The sequence below is a fragment of the Topomyia yanbarensis genome, chromosome 1 (assembly GCF_030247195.1).
Source record: "Topomyia yanbarensis strain Yona2022 chromosome 1, ASM3024719v1, whole genome shotgun sequence".
NCBI classification, from domain to species: domain Eukaryota; kingdom Metazoa; phylum Arthropoda; class Insecta; order Diptera; family Culicidae; genus Topomyia; species Topomyia yanbarensis.
In genome coordinates this window covers 191,691,058-191,714,199 of record NC_080670.1, presented here as the reverse complement: position 1 = coordinate 191,714,199, position 23,142 = coordinate 191,691,058, and the positions used below count along the sequence as shown (strand labels likewise).

The following is a 23,142-nucleotide window of genomic DNA, read 5'->3' as shown; positions in this document are numbered from 1 at the left end:
CAGAATAATCAATTTTGAAAATGCCTGAATATTGTGAACTCACTCAATTAGCGCTTGTCGAACGGGAAGAAAGAGGTAAACCCAAAAAATAATATTTTTGCAGCACTTCGCCACGTATGAGCTCATGTGTTCATCAAGAAAAAAATTGTTTGAATACTTCATAAATATGACGACAAAACCAACTCTGAGTTTTTGCCTTTTTCATCAAAACGATGAAAAAACTTGAATATTTTGCATTCCTCACTACGAATCACTATGTTGATCATGGAATTGTCCAATGCCTTATTGTTGCCTGTTAGCAAATATCTTCGGTTTTTTTTCGTTCTGGAAGCGAAACATAAAAATATACTTAACGTGATACCAAAAAGTGGTCAAGTTGGTCATAATAATAGATAAACAATCTTTTTGGTGAAAATTATCCATTGGCGTTGTTTTTCCGTGTGTTTCTTTTTGCCCAAGATTACTGATTTACAATTCATGGGCTATAACCGTTATTTTATATTATCTGACCACTAGAGTGACCAGAAAAAACAATCTCCATATTCCACTCCGAAAATCCTATAATTCCACCAGAAGTGTCTGGTCCAATTTTGTGCCAAATCCATTAAATCCAGCTACAGAACCAATATCCAGGAAGTTCGGGATTATTCGACAATCTATATGGGAAGAATCCAATTGTTCACATTTTCGCCACTATACAGCAGTCTAGGCATCACTAGAATCGAGATTCTGAATGATAATTTTATTGTCTACAACTTTGTCGAAGACTGCTAATCGTTCTAAAATCACCCGGTAATGTTATTAAAACTTTAAGTTTCACATACGGGGAACGTGTCATTTGAGCCATCCTGAGTTCAAAAGTCAAAAGCCTCTAATTTACTTAGAAAAAAAAAACGATATTTTTGGTTAAGTAGCATATTCGCAAGTATTTTATTGTATACGAACTAATTTTTAAACGGAGACAATAGAAGGTGTCGTCTTCTAAAAAGTTATTTGAAACGCTTGTTGAAGTAATTTTCCTGAATATGTAAACATTGTAAAAAGTTAGCGCTTACTATCCAGTTAAATGTGCGTCCAAAATTGCTCATCTAAAATATGACGCGTCGCGCTCACTAAAATTTTTCCGAGCATATTATTCCGCTAAAATCAACAATTTTTCGCAAAACAAAGTTGGAGAAAACTGCCTTTTGAAAGATCACCGCAGCGCTGTTAGGTCCTATGAAGAACTAACTCAGACCCTACCCTTCGACAAAGTTGTATAGGTAGTAAAATTGTCTTTCAAATTTTAGCGATGTTCGGATGCTTACACTCTTAGCACCTAGTTACAAAAATATGAATAAGTGCTTTCTTAATATCCAGCTTTTTACGTGCCATAATGGCGGTCTACATCGCCTTGTTCGTAATACGTTTAATGGACCTTTTATGATCAGATTGACAGCAACGCCCAGTTGCGGATATCGAGGGTTCATTGAAACAAACATCCCACACTTTGGATTAACGTAGGATGACTTTTTCTTACTGGGTGGATGACGTAAACTACTATTGTCAATAAAAGGACTGCTGACATATTACGACGTTGACCGCCATTGTGGCACGTAAAAAACTGGATACATAGATTAGATTGTCGAAAAATTCCATGCAAACTCGAAGGACGTTAATCCGACAGCTATGCTTGATAGATTTGTCTACTGATCACGTTTACCACACTAAATATGAATTTAAAAGTGGGAAGAACACCTCCTCCTTCGATGAACTTTTTTTAGTGTAAAAGTCAGTTTAAACTTCCAAAGTGTCAGTCGGACTGAGGTCCTTCGGAATGGGAATAATTAAAAACCGCAAATGGAAACATAGATTAGAGAAATGTGTTATAAACTGAGAAAAAATTAGTTACAGTCGGTTAAAAAACTTCATAGTAAAAGTAAACTGTTTCTTTATCTGTTTTTAACATCCATGAGTCCGTATCAAATATAACAATATTGAATTATGGATTTCTATGTGATTTTTTTGTTTTAAAAGGTCTGGAGATGACTGAAGCAGTAGGCCGAAACGTAAATGGATTTATATCTTCGGCAAACGTGGTCGGGGGTTAACTTTACAAGCGATTATTGCGCTGAAAAAATCAGCTCTAATCTTCAATAGAATTGAAGAAATATTATAGATGAATCACAGAAATATTACAGCCTAGACCAGCAGCTGTGTTGTGTTGGTCACAAAATATTATGCGATTTGCCTACCAGTCCTGGAAGTTATTTTTTTGCTTTGTTTGTTATTTTTTAGATATTTTTGTTCATATTTATCTTAATTTTTGCTTATTTTTTTCAATTAATTTTTTTTCATCAATTTATTTCAAAATTTTAAATTTTAAATGGTTTTATTTAATTTTACAACTATTCATTCTCATCTCTTTTATTTTATGAATATCCTGATTCACTCTTATTAGTGTTTCAGAATTAATTTAAAATTTTTCAAACATTCGATGTGAAAAATTCGACTTTTTCAGTGTATTCAGTGTCAGTTTTATATATTTTTTTGATTTTTCAACATTTTTATACGAAAGTTTAGTTATTTTTTTCTGGTGCATGTAGCGTTCCAAAATTATTTTTCTTTGAAATTGTGGGATCAAGAAACACGAAAAACCCCTTTTCATAGCTGCATATTTTTTACCTTCCAACGCTCAATACAATTCTCCGAGAATATTTAAAATAGTCCAATTGGGTCATTAAGCCATATGGTGCTCTTGATTTTTTTTCCAATGCAGCTGACATTAAAGATACTTAAAAAAATATATTAGAATATTTTATGAAATTTAATTATTACCTTCCATTGAACTATCTTGATCCCTATCGTTCCGCTGGGATAACTGTCAAAAATGCTAACCCATGTGGCTAAATTTGTTGTCAAGGAAGACCGATAGTGTCAAACGAAGACGTGTTTACATTTTCGTATAAAATCAATAAAAAAAAATTTCTGAAGTTTTAAGGGTTGAACATATTACTATATTGAGAAAGATCAGCTGCATTGATTTATATAATTAAATAAGAATATTATTTTACATTTAATGCCCCAATTGCGTAGAAAACGTAGCCGAGGACTGTCTAAATTGATAGGATTTATCAGTTTTCAAAAATATTGAAAAATAGCGAAGATATATGAAAATTTCATTATACGTCGTTAAAATAAATTGTTCCTGGCAGCACTGCTCCAGCGGAATCCAATCAAACTAATTGCAATAACTTCAGTCCAACAAATAATAATTATAACTGGTAGTGCTAAAATGAAATGCAATAGTCACATTTATTTGCCATACTTATTTTTGTGAGCAAATCTTGCCTAAACCAAAAGCTGTTTAATTACGTTGTTGTTTATAACCAACATAGGCATGAAAGGTTTAAAAAAGTAAGACTACTGAATCACTGGTTTTTCTCATGTTTCGTTTTATTTCAATTTTTAATTCTAGTTATCACCTGATTTAAAAAAAAAAAAGTTCAATTCTGTCTAATTCTTAATGTTTTATTTTTCTTAACCCAAATTGGCAGGGCGAAAATAGAAGAAGCACGAAAATAGGCTTATTACCCTACCTAATTTTTTTTAAATGCTCCAATGGTTCAAATTCTATGTTTGTTTAACTATTTCATGAATTTACATTTTTTTTCTAATTTCGTTTCAATCTAATTTTCTTGATTTTTTATATTTTTCAACATATCTACCAAATTTCTAAAAACTTTTTGATTTGTCAATCTTTTATTTTTTGATGTTGTAAACTTTGTAGTGTTTAGATTCTTCAACTATTGAGTTTTCGAACTTTTTACCTTTTCTATTTTGTGATTTTTGAATTTATTACTTTTTTTGCATTTCTTTTTTTTAACTTTCTTGTTTCATTTCAAGAAATTGGAAAAAATTCTTCAATTTTCAAACTTATCAATTTATTGATTTTTTAATGTTTGAAAGTGTTGTTTTAAATTTTGATGGTAAATTTTGTTCAAATTTATAATGGATTTTTTCCATTTTTGTTTTAACTTCAAATTGTTCAATTTTTAATTTAATTCTTAATTGTTTCAATTTTATTGTGTATTTTTAACCATCCTATTTCATTTATTCATGATTCCATTATTTATCACTTTGTCATTGCTTTACCTAACTATTTTCCAATACTTTAAATTAGTACTTATTAACTCAAACTTGTAGTCCTTTGTTTACTTTTTCTTTTTTTATTTATCATTTTTATTATATATTTTATCGGTTCAAGATTTTTTTCACATTTGCATTTTTGGTCCTCTTCCTATTTTTATTATATTTTAGGTTTCTATTATCTTTGATTTTGCAACTGCTCAACTTTATGATATCTAAAGCTTAAATTTTCCCTTCCTACACATATTCTATATTTTTGTTTCCTGATCATTACATTGTTTTTGTTTAAGAATGTTTGAATTTAAATTACATTTCTGGTTTCGTTTTTCTATGTTTTTCTAGTTTTTTTTATCATTTAAGCGTACAGACACCAATTTAAAAAAATCATTTTTTTTATTTTTCAATTCTTTACTTCCTTATTTTATATTTCTTTCATTCTTGCATCTTTTTTGGTTTCTCAAATAGAATTGAGGAATTCCATGAGAAAGCAGCAGACCCTTAACACTCGACCATCCCCGATTCGAACGAAACTTGGCAGTTGTGTTCGGTTTATGAATCACCTCCATGTTTTCGCTGACAATTTTGACACAGGAGCAATCTTTCAAAAGGGCGCATGAATTTTTGCATGCACCCTTTTCCAAAACCATATTTTATACAGTAAAACCATCCGAGAATGAGTTGCAGGGAAAAAAGATACACACTGCAGAAAATTTCCGACATTTACTAACATTTTTCAAAGAATCAAGAACATAGTTTAAAAAGACTAGATAAAATTATTTACAATATAAACATTGTTTTCTTGTAGCTTTTGGACGGCTCACACTATTATCTTGGTAAGGGACCAACCATAAATGACGTAGCATTATAAGGGGGAGGGGGAAGTTTTGTATTCTGTAATGATGTGTGACGACTGGGGGGTAGGGGGTCATGTCATGCTACGTAGCTTTTTTAAAGGGGAATAACTAACATCGTTTTTTTATTTTTTTTTTACAAAATTTACGGGGACAAGGGGGGGGGGACAATTACCGTCAAGCTGCGTAATTACCAGGGGGGTATTTAGAGGTTTGTGACGAAATGCTACGATGGGAGAGGGGGTGTTAAAAATCACTCAAAAAATGCGTCATTTATGGATCGTCCCTAATGTAAGTTACAGGAGTTTTCATGCTAAGTGTAGGAAAATTTCTTGTTCTTGATGGAGAAACGTGAAAAACTTATGAAAAGGTCGTAACCTCACGAATTATTTAAGATATCTTCAAAACGACAATAGTTAGGAAAAATATTTGTTTTGGGCATTTTGATTTAAAGTGACATTTAGAACAAGCAACTTGTATTTTTGTAAAGTAGTATGAAATTTTCAGAAGAGTTAGTCTGGGGCAGCTTATGGATACGAAAGAATCCTCGTAGTTCTCGTATAGTTTTGCTGTAAAAATACGGATCTCGAAAAACATTTATATTGAAAACATCGCATGCACAAACGTGCTTTTTTAAAATAGCTGCGCTTGAGTCAAAATGATCAAATTGTCTCTGTAAAATGCTTATGTGGTTTTCGTTTGAGGCGAAACTGAGTCAGTTCCTAACCCTAACTGCTGTCAAAATGTATGAACTGACAGCGGTTGGGGTTAGAACCTGACTCAGTTTCAGGTTCAAGCGAAATCGCCATTAGTCTTCTATACTGCTGGTAAAGATTCTTCGGCAACGAAGATGTTACGATTTTTAACACAATTGAAGCAATCTTGGTATAATTTGTCAGTTCCTACTTTTTCCCCAATACTGGTTGTATTGCCCTAGTCTACAGTACAGATCTGGATACAGGAGCCATCATTGATCCTGAGTATGAAAAAGTGTGAATACGGGTAGAAATCGATCGAAAGCCTTTGAGCAAGAGGATGAGATGGATTGTCTACAAAAGATTTTCATTTAGGGGTAGACATTTTTCCAACATTACAGGTTTTGTTATTACCTGTAATTGCTAGTTATTGACAATTTAATTTTTTTTTTTTTCATTTCAATTTTGCCTCAAATATTTTAATACAATAATTCGTTTTTATACTTTTAATGCTAATTTTTCCATTTCATAATTTCTCTTTTCATTCATTAAGCATTTTTGGTTCGATTACAGAGGTTTAACCTTAGGGTAATGTGGCTCTTTCACTGGTTAGAAATATCGTTTTTAAACAAATAATAGCTGTGCTCGTCTGTTGTTACCATTTGTATTCTTTTTTCAAGTATTTTTTCGATTGCCTATCTTCTGTTGTTTTGTAAATTTTGCCTTAGGCGAACTTTTATTTTTTCCGTTTAGCATTTTAATTTTTTTTTATTTTTATTATTTTCTTATTAGATTTATTTACTTTCAATTTTGAAGTTGCTAGCAATTTTTTATTTTATTATATCTTTAACTGTTTCGTTTTAGGAATCTGTCTTGCTTGCTTTTTTGAGTTTCTAGTTTTAAAGTTTGTTCTTGATTTGTTTAATTATTCAGAAATATATTTTTTCTATTATTTGCGATATTTACTTTAGTTTATTTTCTTCTTCTAAACAATTATTTTTTGACAGCGAGTAAAGGCGCTATAACCTAGGCTCATTAGCCAAGGCAAGGTGTAAATACCTCTGTCGCATCCCAAAGGACCAAAGGAGTGACATTAACCTTCTTAGCCTAGTCACTCCCAACGATTTATCACATCCCCTTAACACTGAAAACGGTCGGTACGGTTGTCCTCGTTTCTTCCTCATTCAAGATTCAAAATAATTCGTTAGTTAGATTATTCATTAAATGAATAATTTAATTGCCGTATAATTTTGAAACATCTTTAAACAAAACTCTGCACAGTAGGCCTGGCCGTTTTAATATTTGCGACATATTACACATAATATGCTTCAAATGTTAATGTTGACAAGAAAAACACTACAGAATATTTGCAGTGTTTTCCAGGATGCTTTTCAATACTGGCTGTGTAAGGGTTAGAATAGAATAGAATAGAATTCTTCTAAACAATTATTTTTTGCATTCAATTACACTCAAGTTTTTTTTTACGCGGTTTTTTTTTGCGCGGTATTTTTTTACGCGGTTTTTTTTACGCGGATTTTGAAATTTACGCGGTTTTCATTTACGCGGATTTTGAAATTTACGCGGTTTTCATTTACGCGGATGTTGAAATTTACGCGGTTTTCATTTACGCGGATTTTGAAATTTACGCGGTTTTCATTTACGCGGTTTTTGAAATTTACGCGGTTTTCATTTACGCGGATTTTGGAATTTACGCGGTATCCATCAATGAGGTTCCCTTTATCGCGGATTCTTAAATTTAAGTGGTCTTCATTTACGCGGATTTTGAAATTTACGCGGTTTTCATTTACGCGGATTTTGAAATTTACGCGGTTTTCATTTACGCGGATTTTGAAATTTACGCGGTTTTCATTTACGCGGATTTTGAAATTTACGCGGTTTTCATTTACGCGGATTTTGAAATTTACGCGGTTTTCATTTACGCGGTTTTCATTTACGCGGGTCGTATCCCCCGCGTAAAAAAAAACCTGAGTGTATTTAATTTCAGAATTTAGTGATTCGAAATTTTGAATGTTTTTCCAATATTTAAATTTGGTGTTTAATTTTCTCGATTCATTTGATTTTTATTTTAGGGTTTGTCATTTTTGTTTTGTAATTGTCCCAATCTAATTGATCCCAAGTTGATTACTTATTTTATTTTTCAAGTTGTATTTTTCAATCATTCAACCGTTCCTTTTCATTCCAATGATATATTTTTCTAGAATTATATAATTTCATCTTTCTATTTTTTTTAAATTTCAGGTTATTTAACTACATAATTTTGTCTTAATATCGGAATGTTGTTCAACAAGATAATTTAGGTAAGTTTCGTTGAACAAAGTTTTCACTCTACCGCGACAAAAATCGAAACTAATGCCTAGGTTTTTTGTATTCAACCTATGTTAAGCATACTCAAATATAAATTAAATATTTGCAGTTATGGGAACCTCAAACAACTCAAAAATATACTATTGAACTGCGACGAAGTTTATTTATGACAACGATAGTAAATGCACGTGGCAGGCACAAGCTTAAAAAGTTATAGTTAACGTTCGAAGAATCTTTTCTCTGGATTATTTAAATGTACTTTGTAATGTATGGTTGACTCATACGGCTCCCATTCGACAAGTAATTTGAGTGAGTTCACAGTATACAGGTAAATTCATAGCAATTATAGATAGCAACCCTTAGAAAAACCACCAAAAATACTGGCAACTCTTCTAAATTCCAAAAGTGACACTGTACAAAAGAACATACTTCCATCTTCAAGCGAATAAGTATAGCATACTTGTGTAAACATTTGAACACAAAACCAATACCTGGCAGCAACTTCCGAACTACAGTTCAGTAGCTCGTCAATTTTTACACAACTTTCTCGATCGAGATGGATGTCGATTTCTGTTGCATTGCATTCAGTGAATTAATGACGCTGAGTATCTTCGTAAAGAATCGAAATCTCTGTCTTTTGTTTGAGATTTACCTGTCAGTTTCATTCACTGGCAGATAAATTGCAAACAAAAGGTAGAGTTGTCAAGAGATTATTCAGAGATTCAGCGTCGTTACAGTGACTAAGCTAGATGGAGGCACTATCTCTAACGCCGCCTGGTTTGAGTCAGCGTTGCCAGTTCTTCAAATACGTTGCCTTTAGGAAGTGAAGAAAATTTGCTAATCATTTTCCCTAATATTTTGCATGCATCACATTTAGCTGCGCCATCTTTAAGAGTCTAGCTAATACGTCCGAAACCGAAGAATTCCAATTACGCCCCTTTCTGTTGTGTCCGTCCGCACACACACAGACAGCCGGAGCGGGGAGGGCGTTTTGAAACTGTGCCACAAAGTGAGTTTCGCTTTTCGTCGTAGAACATTGTAGTGTTTGATTTTTGATTTTGGGAAACGAAAATGTTTCCAGATGTTTCCGGTTTGTTCTTCCCCTCTCCCCAGCTTGTTGCCCAACTGGATTCCAGTCGACAACTGTGTGTTCTCGTCGTTCATTGGTTTAAATTTGTCTCAAGTAATTTCGTTGCTTGCTTATGCTCACATTTATAAGTGTGTGTGTTTGTTTTAACCTGCTTCCTCCAGTGTGTGTGTGTGTTTTTTTTCGCTGCATATTTATACATTTTTTTTTGGTATTGTTTGTTTTCATATAAATATAGTTGTCTATATAAAAAATATATCTATTTATTATTCTACTTTCATTACGCTACTATCTGTGTATATGGTTGTTTATTTTTGTTTTTTTTCCTAGGTTATGTTTAAATATTGCAAAAATGGGAGGCAATCAAAATCAGGACTAGAAGTAACATTCAACCGAGTAAACTGCAATTCTTAAACTGAGTTGAGATTAGTTGAATTTAATGCATGTTTTTTTTCCTTCGCTAATTAATTATGATAATAATATTTCTAATCTTTTTTTTGCACTACTCCTTAATATACCGTTCGCTTATGGAAGTTTCAAACAAACACTACTCTTGCACTAGTGGGTGGTATTTTAGTGGCCCGCCACTAGGCGATGGACCAACTCGTTTTAATAAGTCACCCCCTCTCTTTCTCTCATTCTCTGGGGACGCTCTAAAACCTAGAAGACTAGACTGATATCGACACGCTTTCTAGATGAAAGCATTCTTCTTGCACCTGAGCCGCTGCTTGTTTCTGGCGGCGTTTAATCACATGTGGACGATGTGATTGTAGAACCGATCCCTAAGCTCCGGATGTTTGACCTTACAGTGGGCTTTCATGTTATCGCGGCGGGTAAACTTCTGGCCACACACCGGACACTCGTGGCTCTGGGGTCGGTGAATGTTCGCATGGTGCCAACGGTTCGAGACCGTTTTGTGACAGCTGACGCAGCTGTACAGCGTCGGGAAGGTCCCGGTCAGCTGAATGAACAGCGACGAATAGTCTATATTGTGATCGCGACGGGTGGAACTGGACGAACGACTGTTTTCATTGCTGGATCCACCACCCGGTCCCGGAAGTCCGCTACAGTGTCCACCACCACCACCGCCACCTGGGCCGGCACCGCCGCCGCCGCTGCTGCCACCAGTCGAACTGGTGCTGGGTGGTGTGTTGGATGACTGTTGCTGTTGTTGCTGCTGACTGATGCCATTCAATCGATGTTGTTCCATCAGACTGCCAGGTCCAGGTGGAACTCCGACGACGCAGCCAGAGTTCCCGTTACCGACCAGGTGGATTCCACCGCCGCCGCCGGGATGGTCATGATGCAACAGGCCGGGATGGTGCCGGGACGCCATCGCTAGGCGCAACATTCGGTCACCTGTAAAGCACACAGGCACACAAGAATTGGCGTCACCGGTGCGCCTCACCACACACACACGCACACACACAACAGATACAAACAAAAATATGCAGTTTTTTGTGGGCTTTTCAACTACTACTGTATAGTCGGTTTAGGCGTCAACTAGATTGTTTAGCTTTTATATTTATATATGTATATATATATGGTGAATAGAACGATCACTAGACTATGGCTTAATGCTTGCTGGTTTCGGTTGAAGTTGTAGGATTTTCTTGGGAATGAAATTGCGTACTTGAAAACATTTGGCGTTAATCAATACTTGGGTTGTTGCATATGTTGTTTTGGTTTTTTTTTTTTGGTGAACTCGGATGCACTAACACTCAGTAAATACTTTCAGTAATGTTGAAAACAATGATTAATACTCAAACACAAAGTTTCGAAACTCAACTAGTAACTCATAACTTTCTAATCTGTTTTTTGGTATCTTTTTAGCATTAAGGGAACGATTCGTTCACAAGTTATCAAAAAGAAGAAAAACATAAACAAGGAAACAGACGTTTCGCACGATTGGTTGCTTTACAACGCAGTGGCGGGACTATATAACAGGATAATGATGGACAGTGGTGCCGTTTGGAAATTCAGGATCAGCGCAGCTCTAAAGGAGGTGGGTATTCTAAACCTATTTGGTGTGTGTCAGACATTTCAAAGCGGTTCGGATAAAAAACGTCTCGAATGGGCGGGACAATCTAGATGTGGGGGGAACAGGACAGCCAGGGATGTGTGGTGGTGGTAATTGCAGCTAAAATTATCTAAACTGTAAACGACATCTGATGTTTGCTTTCGGCAATAAACGGGTATGATCCAGGTGTAGTCTCAGTATACTTTGCTAGCATGTTTTTTTTTTGGTCAGGAATAGATATGTATATTCATACTCATTACTAGTTTGTTTATTGATATGATCTATTGTTATAATACAACACTAAGGAATCTAAGTATTTTTTTCAGTTTTCTGATTCATCAACTAACACAAGCTTCAAAGTAAAATACACAAGAAAACGGAACGGAAATGAAAATAATAACCAAAACTCGATTTTCAGGCAGAAATGTTTTAGGTTAGGTAAGCTACCCAACAGACAGTTCTACCACGTCACATTCCGAACTGACGCAGGGAACGTTGTATGCATAAATGTGAACTTCAACCATGAATACACGATTCGCAATTATTTTCCCCGACGATAATGGCAAACAAATCAACAGCTCCCACCCCCCCGCTTCTACTTACTGCTTCAAAACAAGCAAAACTATCACCGGAATTGCTTCTATCCCCCCTCCGCCAATTCCCCCACGAACGGACAAAAACAATCGCTCAGCACACAAACAACGGATAAGCTTACTTTCTGCGAGCGGGCGACGAGCGGAACTTCAAACCCGTACTCCACAGACGAAGAAGATAGTCAATAGACGACGGCCCCCCCTCGCTTCCGCTTCCGGGTTGCACCAGATAATCACTAAATTATTCATTAAATGCATAAACCAAACCAACTTTACCCAAACTCCCCTGGAGCAATTTGCTCTTGCATTTATCCTTTGAAGCTTTGCAGCGGACGGAAAAGGGGTTGCCGTTGTCATGCTGCTGCTGCTGCAGATGCTGGTTGGTTGGTTGCTCGGTTGCACTTGGCGCCCTCTCGAGAGAGGCTAGACAATTTCAATTATATAATTACATCGATTCTGACCGGCTGCCATTGCTCCTTTTCCGCCTGGCTGCTGCTGTCCTGGAAAAGGGTGGCACTTTCATCTTCTAAGAAAGGGTGACATCATTCGATTTTCCCCCTGTTCGAATAAACCATTGGTCCGTTCGTAAGGGGATGGTCTGGCAAGGTATCTGCAGCTGTGGTAATGAAATCCTTTGATTTGGACGCGTGGGGATTTGCACGGATTTGCGTAGACGAAAGCGAAATCCGTTATTGGTTCCGCAATTTCATTAGGACTATCCTCTCAACTGCTTGAACAGTTTCTTTGTTGACAATTGGGTTGCTTACTGAAAGTTACCCTCACTTTTTTGACAGTTCACTAGTATTGTTCGCATTGACTTACTTGTGGACGATTCGATTTGTTCGAAGCAAATCGTAAACAATTCCAAAAGATGCTATTGAACTGTCAAAAAAGTGAGGTTAACCGTGCATGTAAGAAACGCAATTTACCATACAAAATTCAAACAGAACCGGGCTCATTTCAAAATAATTTTGACACAAAAATACCCCTCTTTTCAATCAAATAACAATGTGTTCGCGTCGAAACAATCTCTGCTGTCAGAACCGCCCCGATTCTAACTGGGCCATACTTTAGTTAGAGTAAACCTTCGAATGAATCTGCCTATAAGCAAACCCGCTTGCCAAGTGCCCAAGTTGCAGTTAATGATGATTTGATTATTTACACACTCACACTCGCTGTTGTTCCGCCGTCTTATTTGATGGTTGGAGCTCAATTCAATTCTCTGTGATACAACACTGAAGCCTTGCTGGCCCGGTGGATCGGAAGAAGTTGTGCAGCAGCAGCAGCAGCAACAGCAGTGTGGTGGTACAAAATCCTTCATCCGGAATCAACAACGTAAACAACGAACTAATCTCGTTTTAAGACGTACACGTGTCTCGCGGGGGTGGTAGTTCCTGGCGATGAAGACGAAGACGACGACGACGTACTGCACATTCTGCATCGAGGTTTCAGGATTTGTTCGTATACAGGAACAGGAACGTAGAAGCGATCGGTTTACTGAAATGGAGAACGAACTGCAGATTTGCAGTTTGTTTTGATTTAAGAAGCACCGCCTGCTAATAGTCTTCTTTACCGACACTGTTAAGCTCCCACTTTTGACAGCTCACTAGCACTGTTTACATGAGCATAGGAAAAGTTTGTCGACGATTTGGTTCACTAGAAGAACAACGTAGCTACATTCGACTTTTGCCAGATTTGAAGTATGTAACCATAAACAAAAATTATTGCAAAAAATAATTTTCAATTATGTATAACGTAGAGGATGCTACGATTCAAACTTTAAACCCGTTTTTCTCGAAATCAATATTTTGTCACTTAATCCGGTCTGCCTTAACACTGACCATTTATTGGACATGACCCACATCATTTCTACATGCAACACCTCCCCGTAACCGTCACACCATGACACGCTACCGGTTTGCACAGAGAATGATGCTGGCCCTGATAAGTTTAGTTCCAGTGCACAGTATTTTCTCTGTGACAGTGATCCGTTTGCAAACGGCAAGCAATGTGGTGAACGGATAGCGAAGTTTAAGTTGGGAGCTGGTGCTACTGGTAATCTTCATCATCTTCCCATCTAACCGCGCTCTCAAGTTCTTGTGCTTACACTTGTTTTTGCGTGACGACAGCCAAGGCTGTCGTCGGGAAAAAAACCGAAAAAGATTCATGTAACCTAGTCACTTGGAAGGTAGCGCTAAGACACCAGGGCGCTGGTGCTGGTGCTGGCAGTGGGAAAAAGCTGCTAATTGATTAAGATATACATAATTAATTTTCTACTTGCCGACAGGAAAGGATGGCGGAAGAATGTTCCAGAGTAATGACACGCTTTTTTGAGCAAGGATAAATGCTGTCCGGAATCGGTGATAGGTCGACTGGTGCGATAATTTCTGCCAGCTTAGTCACTTAGCGAACGGTGATGAAGATTAAATCTTTTAGGTTAGGATTATACGTCGCTATAAAGCTAGCTGTTCGAGGTATTAACTTGTAAAGTTGTACTACACGAATCAATTGGAAGTGTGGAATGGGAGCTGGTACTTTTCTCCATGAAATTTAATCACCGCTTCTTCTGCTCTGTTATTCTATTCTGAAATTCGTCGAAGCCTCTCAATTGATTTTCTTTATCTGTCGAACAATAATAAACAAAAGAGTCACTTATCTTGTAACTAAAGACGCTGAATCCTTCTGGATAAAGACTCGCCATCTCTATCTTATTCTTATTATTTATCAGTAAGTGTCATTCCAATCAAGCACGAGACCTGTCAAAAGCTCTCAATCCGAAGAAAATCGCTCCGAATCCTTCTGGAACGAGGGCCATTGACAGGTTTCGTGCTCGATTGGAATGACACTGACAGATAAATGGTAAACAAACGATTGACGTGTCGAGTCTTTATCCAGAGGGATTCAGCGTCGTTACTTGAAACCAAAAAACACGCTACTGCTTTTAACCCGCCCATTTTAAATGTGGGAAATAATTATCGCTACTCCCCAGTTAAGCTCAGCCGGACATGAACCGAAATTTTGGCTGGTTCCAGTTCGTATTCCGGCTCCAGTGACACAACCGATTCTAGTTGGAATCGGTTGTGTCACTGGAGCCCGTATACTAACTGGAACCAGCCAGAATTCCAGTTCATTTCCGGTTGAACTTTACTGGGTCGCTACGCTATTGAATTACGTCTAATTTTTAAACCAAGTTACGCGCACTGGTAAAGCTGATTTAAAAGTTAAGCGTGGGTGAAGAAATCGGTCCTAAAGTAGGTAACACCTAGGAACTTTGATACGGGATTTTTTGTCGGATTTTGATTGGGAAAAAAATTGGCCAAAATCTTTCCAAATTGTCAAAACAAAAGTTCTGCTATTTCTGAAAATTGTCAGCTGTCACAAAGAAGAGCAGAATTTTATACTTAATCAATTTTCCCGACGGAGAATTGTTTTCTTCGTGTAACTTTTTTGTGTTGACTTCTTTTGTGTCATGGAGAAACAAATTGTCTCCATTTGAAATACCAAATGCAAAGTCTTGGTACTACATTCCTTGGTGAAACTCGAGGTTCGCTTCTGATTATGAAGTCTGTTCGCAATGTACAGAACAAGAGCTAGTGCTAAGCGAAATAGTGAAATACAATGGGGAATGTCCGAAGGGTGCACGAACTTTTTTTAGACAGTGATAGCATTCAGTTGATTCGATTCTATCATTAATGGACGAGACCCTGTTCGAGACAGTTTATTTTTCTCTTGCTATTTCTTTCCCCGCACCACCCCCTGTTTCAAAAGCTTTCATATTAAAGACCGGTTTTGTAATTAGGTGGATCTTTCCCGACGAATTCCCGCTGATCTACCAAAAAGTGGTACACGGTGGATTATTTTGGTCGACTTGACGACGTTTATGTCCCTTCATGAGACATGGAGATTAACGGTGCAGTCACTGAATCGAGTTTGACTGTCGAAGACTTCTTGATCCTTTTTTAAGAACTTTTCGCTTCATTCAGTTAAGATACTTGAATGCGAGCAATTGCGTTTGGTAGGTGGGTTGAAGCCTTGTACTCCATCAGACTCATATCGAGTGTCTTATGCCGGGTTTGATTTGCCTAGTCACATCTATATTGACAAGTTCTGTTGGCCTGTTCGTCTTTTTCTATCACGTATCATGAACTGGCTCAAACGGTGGGTTAAGTGTGTAGAGTCTCATAAGGAAAGTGACAGCGCGAAAGATGCTGAAAAGTATCTCCGTTGTGACCAGGCTCCACATGATCACTTAACATGTCCCGTGTACAAACGGCGTGAGGATAAAGTCAGGCGCTCTTTAAGGTTCAACTGGGAAAGTCTTACAAACTTGCCATCTTTGAAAACGATAAAAAGCAGTTTTTTTTTCTTTACCCTTTACACAATCTTCATGTAAATCAATCAATGCATTCGGGGCACTGTTAGAATACTACTGAACATGAGAATTTTTCAAACTGTGTGCAAAAAACTGTTTTCTAACACTGTGAACTGTATTTTCTTCGATATTCTTGATCGCTTGCTAAAGCGATTCTTCCAACAGTAAGAACATTTTTTAAATGGTTAACTGTCCAAATGAACGATCGTGACTATCGATGGCTTATTTATCGATCGAGGTCAGAAATTTGACTTGCCTTATCCTACAAAGACACGTTCGTTGGATTAGTTCAATTTATTTTTTGCGCAAAACATTATTCCACGTGACCGGAGACAAGTGAAGGGAAAACCAGCCTCAGACTACAATTCGTATCGGTCGATCACAATGCTTCCTTGTATCCGGAAATTGATGGAGAAATAATCCTACAACGCCTCGATAATTGCACGCGTTGATCATCAGATACAAAATCTTCAAGAATACAGATGATATTTGCTCTTTACCATTTCACCAATTCCAAACAACTATTTGTACAATTTGTGGTCACATGAACTTTTTTCGTGGTGATAAGACACTTTTCCGTTTAAGTTATAAGAGTTCTACAAAGCTCCCGTAGCCCTCCGGCACTCGCGCCGTTGTATTTAGTGCAACACCTTGAGAAACTCTAGTGAAATGTTCTTTCAGCACCAGCGGCTACTCATTCGGTGAGCCATTCACACGAGTGCCGGAGGGTTTAAACCCCCTTCTGTACAATTTGTACGTGAATGGCCAACATTCGCTAGGCTGTACTATTGTATAATTCATTTAGTGCCAACACCCTATTTATGGTTTTAGGTAACGGAAGTTATTATCTGCAAAAATCGCCCCAGAGGCTGGATTCGAACCTGCAACCTTTGCGTCCCTTATGCTAAAACTATTGTTCCTACAGCCCGATCAATGTTAGTTCGACAGTTGTTTCAATTGCATTTTCTGCAATGGAGCTTCTTACATTGAATGCAAGGTGGCTTCTTGCCTTTTTCGCACATAACTGGAGTCCCTGTGAATTCTGAACCATGTTTCCGTCAGCGTATCACAAAACGTAATTTCTACATCACCTTCACATTGCATTTTATGAACATGCTTAAAAGTATGACCTTTTAAATTCAAGAAGAAGGAAATAATTCCGTTTACACCAATTTTAGGTATTAATGTTTTAAAAGGGCCTATTTTTTATCTAATATTTTTCATAACTTCAGTTCCAAACATGCTATTTGAATTCTTCTATTAAGATCCAATTTGTCTCAACGAGTTGTTTGTCAAAAGACACTGTTTACAAGAAACAAAAAAAGTAAAAATGTTAGTTCAAAAAACAGCTTATGTTGCTTAATTAGAATAGCTGTAAGATAAAAAACTACATGGCATCTTCGTCAAAGTTGTTTGATGTAAATTGCTCAACAATATTGCTGAAGACTTATTTTACTTATTTTAATTTTAGAGGTTTTAACTTTAGAGTCATTCGCCTCTTTTGCGGGCTAGAAAAATCTTTTTTCGAAAAATCTTTAACCATATGTGCGATGTTGGGAATCGAACCCAGGTGAGCTGCGTACTAGGCAATCGATTTATAAACTACCCTATGCCCGCACCCTCAGCTGAAGACTTCTATCTCATCACATTCAGAAAATAGTTTTCGGATTACCCTAACAATAAGTCACCCTATTACCATCTTCATCTGAAAATGGCCTATTTGATAGTGATTATTTGTCTTGAACATAGTAGCTCCAAAATATAACGTTCAGCGACAATTTTTTTGTCTTCCTACATTGTCGGTTCGGATCACTGTGCATTGTTACCAGATTCATTTTGCATGGTTTTCTTAAGAATCAAGCGAAGTTTGAAGGCCTACCCAGAAGTGCAGGAATTTGAGACAAAAACAACCTAGAAATTTGTAAAACTTCCCTAAATACTAGATCTGTCTGAAATTTAGAGATCTACTGAAATGTGCTGGACCATCTTTAAACCAGCGGAAGACGTGCAATACACAACGTTACCAAAATCAGGCGAACGCCTAAATGTAGATAGTAAAGCGACTGTCGTATGGTTAAGTTCGTAGGACGTCTCCAAAGCTAGTAGGATTCTCGAGATACTTTTCACGATGCATTTATGAATTACTTGCAACTCGAAATGCTTTGCAGGATTTTACAAAACTGTTCTGAGTTTCATAGGACTTCTGTAAAGTTTGCAGAATTTTGGCTGCATGTTAGTTATAAAAGAAAATGGAAATGGTCATGTTAGATTGATTCCAATTCGGCATGTCGCGAGAAACTACCTGTAGATGCCTAAATATGTTAAAATTATCGGAAAACACTGTCCGCGGTAAAAACAGAGTAATTCCTTGTAATTCAACTGACTGAATCGATCGCTGAATACAAAATACTGTCTTTTTAACAACAACTAAATGAAGAAACAGTTTAAAGTAATTCCAATTAAAATCGCTAATTCCTGATCATTTTTATTATTTCTTTCAATCTGAACCAGATGTATAAATTGTGGACCCATAATTTGTTGGTTGATTTCAAGGCAGCGTATGATTCAGTGAAACGAAATAATCAACGACAGAACTATGCTTGAACATGGTTTGGATAGACGCCCGGCGCATTTGCGACGCTTCTTTCCATTTAATATAAGACTGGAAGACGCCATACGCGATATTATGTGTAAAATACGAAACTATCATCATGAGTGGTGATTCTTGGTTTCGCGGTCGACATCGGCATCATTGGAGTCGAGCAGTGGAAGAGGCGTTTGTCCCTTTTAAAAGGGAAGCTACGAGAATCGGAATGGCCATCAAGTCTGACAAAACAGAGTACATGGCAGCTGTTGGTTCCAAGGTGGAAATCGATGCAGTACGGTACGATGCTTTTGACGAGTTCGTATGGCTTGGAATGCTATCTAGGAACATGTGATATGGAAAGATGCATTGCGTTGAGAATGGGACTGGCCCAAAAAACTAGCTCTACACAAATCGCTAACACTACCTGTTGCTAGAATGGTACTGAACCAATAAAGTTTTTGTACTATACTCCGCATTATAAAAAGTAAATTATGCAATCATAAAGGCAAACGTTCGCAAAATTCCAGAAAAAAATTTAAAATGCTCTTGTGAATGTGTGATTGAAAGAGGATGCACAAATCGACCTGGATCTGATTAAAGCAGTCAAGGCTAATGTACGTGCGTTTGAGGATATTCGACGATCCTCGGAATTTTAATCAACTAGGGTAGCCGTGCCCTTATTCATCTCATTAGTCACGATGTCACACTATTTCGCTGATAACTCGGCTTACACTGATTGGATTGCGCTTAAATAGGTATCAACATCTTTGTTTCGTTTTTAAGAAGCAGATCAATAAAAAATCTTGCTTGAAAAATGTGAAATACTCGCGTTAGAGCGAAGCGAAAAGTCGAATACAACGTACCCTTATTCATCTCACCATTTGAGCTAATGCGTTGAATAGAGATAGCAGACACTGCTGTCACTAATGTGTTCAAATGGATGGGATGAATAGAGGTACTAAGATGAATTAGGGCACAGTAACCCTATATTGCGTATGATTTTTTTTTCGAATATTCCCAATATTTTTACCACGAAAAATACTTTATGAACATTCTAGTATTGCGGGGTATCCCCAACCAAAGTATGCTTAAGACAAGCAGAACATTCTTGTGCTGCCGAAATTAAATAATAAGAATTTTAAAATTCAGTCTTCCCTTGCTAAATTCAAAATCTCAGTTTACGGACAAATGAGAAGCGCAAAGGCAGGGCGACGTGCTTAGTATTCCGACTGTTTTACACGATTGATATGAAATGAATAGTACCGCCCATATTAATAGGTTCGAGTAATTTCGATGTTAAGTTTTGAAAGCAATTTTAAACAAATGTTACGTAACAATTAAGGTATTGAACACGTCTACTTTCGAATGGTGAAAATACCAATTATTGTTATTATTCAAAATTATTTTCCGTCGGTCTGTTTTCACACTGAGTGTCTATCACCGACACCAGAGAGGCGATCCTACGATGATTAAAGTCTGCAAGCTGCCGAACGCAGGATGTCCGGCTACGCGAAGATGGTTTATATGAAGAAGAATACTCGAACCATTTCTCTCCAGGAGCAATTCGATGTAATTCCATGTAATTGTTACGAAATATTGACATTCTACCCCGAATAGTTCATCGAAAGTGTTCTAAAAACTTTAAGCGCGTTTCTCTCAAAGCATAATTTTTCGAAACTGCACACAGTTCAATTTAAACATTTCACCTCTCGAAAGAAAACCTTTTTCATTGGACGAATGACGAATTAAAAAGGTCTTTTGGAACGATAGAAACAGCCGACCGCAGCTACAAATATCTTGCCAGACCAAAGCTTTCTTATCAAATTCTTGACTGGGGTGGAAGTCTCAGACTGGCCAATACTTGCTTTTCTCGCATCGTATAATATGGTGATCCAGGCAAGCATTTACAGTCGAATTTTAAGCAGGTTTGTCGTTCATGATTAGGGTGACATGTCCTGATTTTTGATTGACTGGTGTGGGATATCGAGGGAAAAAACTTGATTTGTCCTGGGTTTTCTCCGTTAAACATATTTCGTTTTCATTGAGTCTTCGCTTCTGGTTTAGGTTGCAGTTACGGCTCGAACCGATTCTTACATACAGACCGAGAGGAAATGGTTGTCAGTGGAGATTTGCAGGTACCCACATTTATTTCTACAGCAAGAATAGCCCAGGGAAGCTATTTTGGACCGTTGATGTTTGTGATTTACTTCAATGTGTATTTAGTGCTCATCAGTCCTTCGTAGACGATCTCAAAATATTTCGCTTCATCTGCTCAATTTACAATTCCAACAGTTTCAAACCTTCTCTGATTGAGTTGTAAACAGAACAGCGTTTGTGTAAATCCGAAGAAGTTCTCCGTGATCGAATTCTCACAAAAGACATTTTAGCAGAGCTGTGAAATGATTTATGAAGGCTAAAAACAGGGGAAAATTTTACCCACGTTCGACCAAGTATTAACAAGAGAAAGTGAACGTCCGCCTTCGACTATCGTGGATTTTTACTCGCCTGATATTCATGATTATACAGTTCGAATTCGCAGAAAGCATCGTATCGTATAGCTTTCACCATCTAGATCTGATCGATGTTTTTTGTTTCGGACTGCGATTCGGTAACTTGTATTTCTCATAGGTTCAAAGATTCAAACGTTCTGTAGCAAGATTATTAGCAGCCCTTACGCGTTCAATACTTTTTTTCAATACACAGTATTGACGATACTGTTTCAATACGTCAATCCCATTTGTAATGTACATCATCAATCCAACTTTATTCCATTACACGATCAATACTGTTGTCATTACTCTCTAGTATTTACAAAAATATTGAGCGTGTTAGGGCCGCTAAAGTTTGACTTAGAAGAGTCAACTTTTTGGCCATATCCCAAACTGGAGCCTCCTTCTTTTGCTCCAGCGCCTTCAGTATACGTTGTTCCAAACGAGTGTTAGCAAGAACCCGGTTTCGGCTCATTCACTCCTCCATTTTTACCCAACTTTCTCAGTGACATTCCGGGTTCTGTACACCATTAGTGTACAATTTTTTCGACGTTGTTCTGCCGGAAGTCCGCGCATTTTAAAACAAACTGACGGTAACGATTGAGCCGCTACAAAAATACTAAGAGATAAAAGTAAACAACAGGACGCAGCCATGAAAATTAACAAAATGTCAATTTTGGCGAAATAGCTGCTGCTTCTGGCTGCGTCCCTAGCTTCCGGGACTGTCATAAATTGGCTAATAAAACGAAATCGTTAAATCCAAAGAGAATAGGGAAAGAGACGAATAGTGTGAAGCAAAAAATACCTTATTGAGCAGAACAATCGTGAAATGTAAATAAACATTACTCACGCCTCAGTTGGAGGAGATAAGTATTGTACATCTATCAAAAAAAAATTTCAATTTTCGTCAGAATTTGGTTCAATCGTGATTGTGAGGTGCATTCTAGAGTATATGTATGAGTAAAAACAAGCTTTAAAATTACTTCATGTCTTTGTTTCGAAATGCGCATCGTTTGATAAACAAATCCAACGATCGACATACGGTTTGTTTTCAAAATATAATAGAAGTCATTTAAAGTGCTGCCTGTGGAAGCGGTTGCCAAAATTCTAGTGTTGAAATCATCATAAAGGGAGTGTTGCCGTTTTGACTGATTTTCACTCTTCGTCTCTTTCTCTATTCTCTTTGGTTAAATCCAAGTAGACATCGCGGGCAGTGGTTCAAGAATCTTCCGTAGAGACAAAAATAAAGTTCAAAATAAAGTTTTTTTTTCGTGTGAACCACAAGTCAGTGTTTTAAGCTACTTGTTCGTCGCCTTCTTCAAACGGTAGTGCATCTCGTTTTTTTTTTAGTTTTTTTTCGTAGAGTTAGCCGGAAATGATTAAAAAACCTCTAAAACAAAACTCCTTATCAGCAAACACAAACAAAACCAGAAACCGGTAATTTCCAACAAATTCAAACCGATGTTGTTTCAATTGCTGCAATTTGCAGTAATTGAACTACTGCCTAATTAAATAGCTGCTCGGTGTCGCATTCGGAATCGATTGCAGTTTCTTTTTTTTTTAGAGCTAGACCAATTGTTCAGTTCCTGTATTCCCCCCCCCCCCCCCCCCCACGGGGTCGTGTCGCACTGGATCCGAGCGGGTGTCTGCGTGTGTGTGAGTGTGCGATTGTTATTTTTCCCTGGGCAAGGAATTTTTAATTGCCGTCGCATGTGCGCTACTGCGCGGATGGCAAGGTAATGTTTTTTCCCGTGGTTGTGTGGATTGTTCCTCCCCTCCCCATCCGGTTTTTAGTTCGTGTCGATTTCACTTAACGTAATTACAGGTGGAAGTGAAATGGAGGTGGCAATTTTCAGATTTGGTTGTAATGTGCTAAACATTTAGTTCTCGTCACAATCGGCTCGGCTTTTTGAACGCTCTTTGCTACTGAACAACGGATGGCTTTGCCGTTAAAGGGTGCACCATCAAGCTTAAAGGAAGCAAGAGAGAGAAAGG

General features: G+C 37.3%; 1 protein-coding gene across 14 annotated transcripts in view; it reads right to left on the bottom strand.

Annotated features, from left to right (window-relative positions):
- Positions 1-23,142, bottom strand: part of LOC131685169 (sex determination protein fruitless) — a 624,000-nt gene that overhangs the window by 42,895 nt on the left and 557,963 nt on the right. For 10 of the 14 annotated variants that reach the window (XM_058968683.1, XM_058968721.1, XM_058968736.1 and 7 more), the window contains one exon: positions 5,794-10,445. The exons of the other annotated variants lie outside the window; for them this stretch is intronic. In XM_058968683.1, coding sequence (XP_058824666.1) covers positions 9,835-10,445 — 611 coding nt within the window. In that variant the 3' untranslated portion in view covers positions 5,794-9,834. Of the gene's footprint in view, positions 1-5,793; positions 10,446-23,142 lie in introns of those variants that run through there. 14 annotated transcript variants of the gene reach the window in all.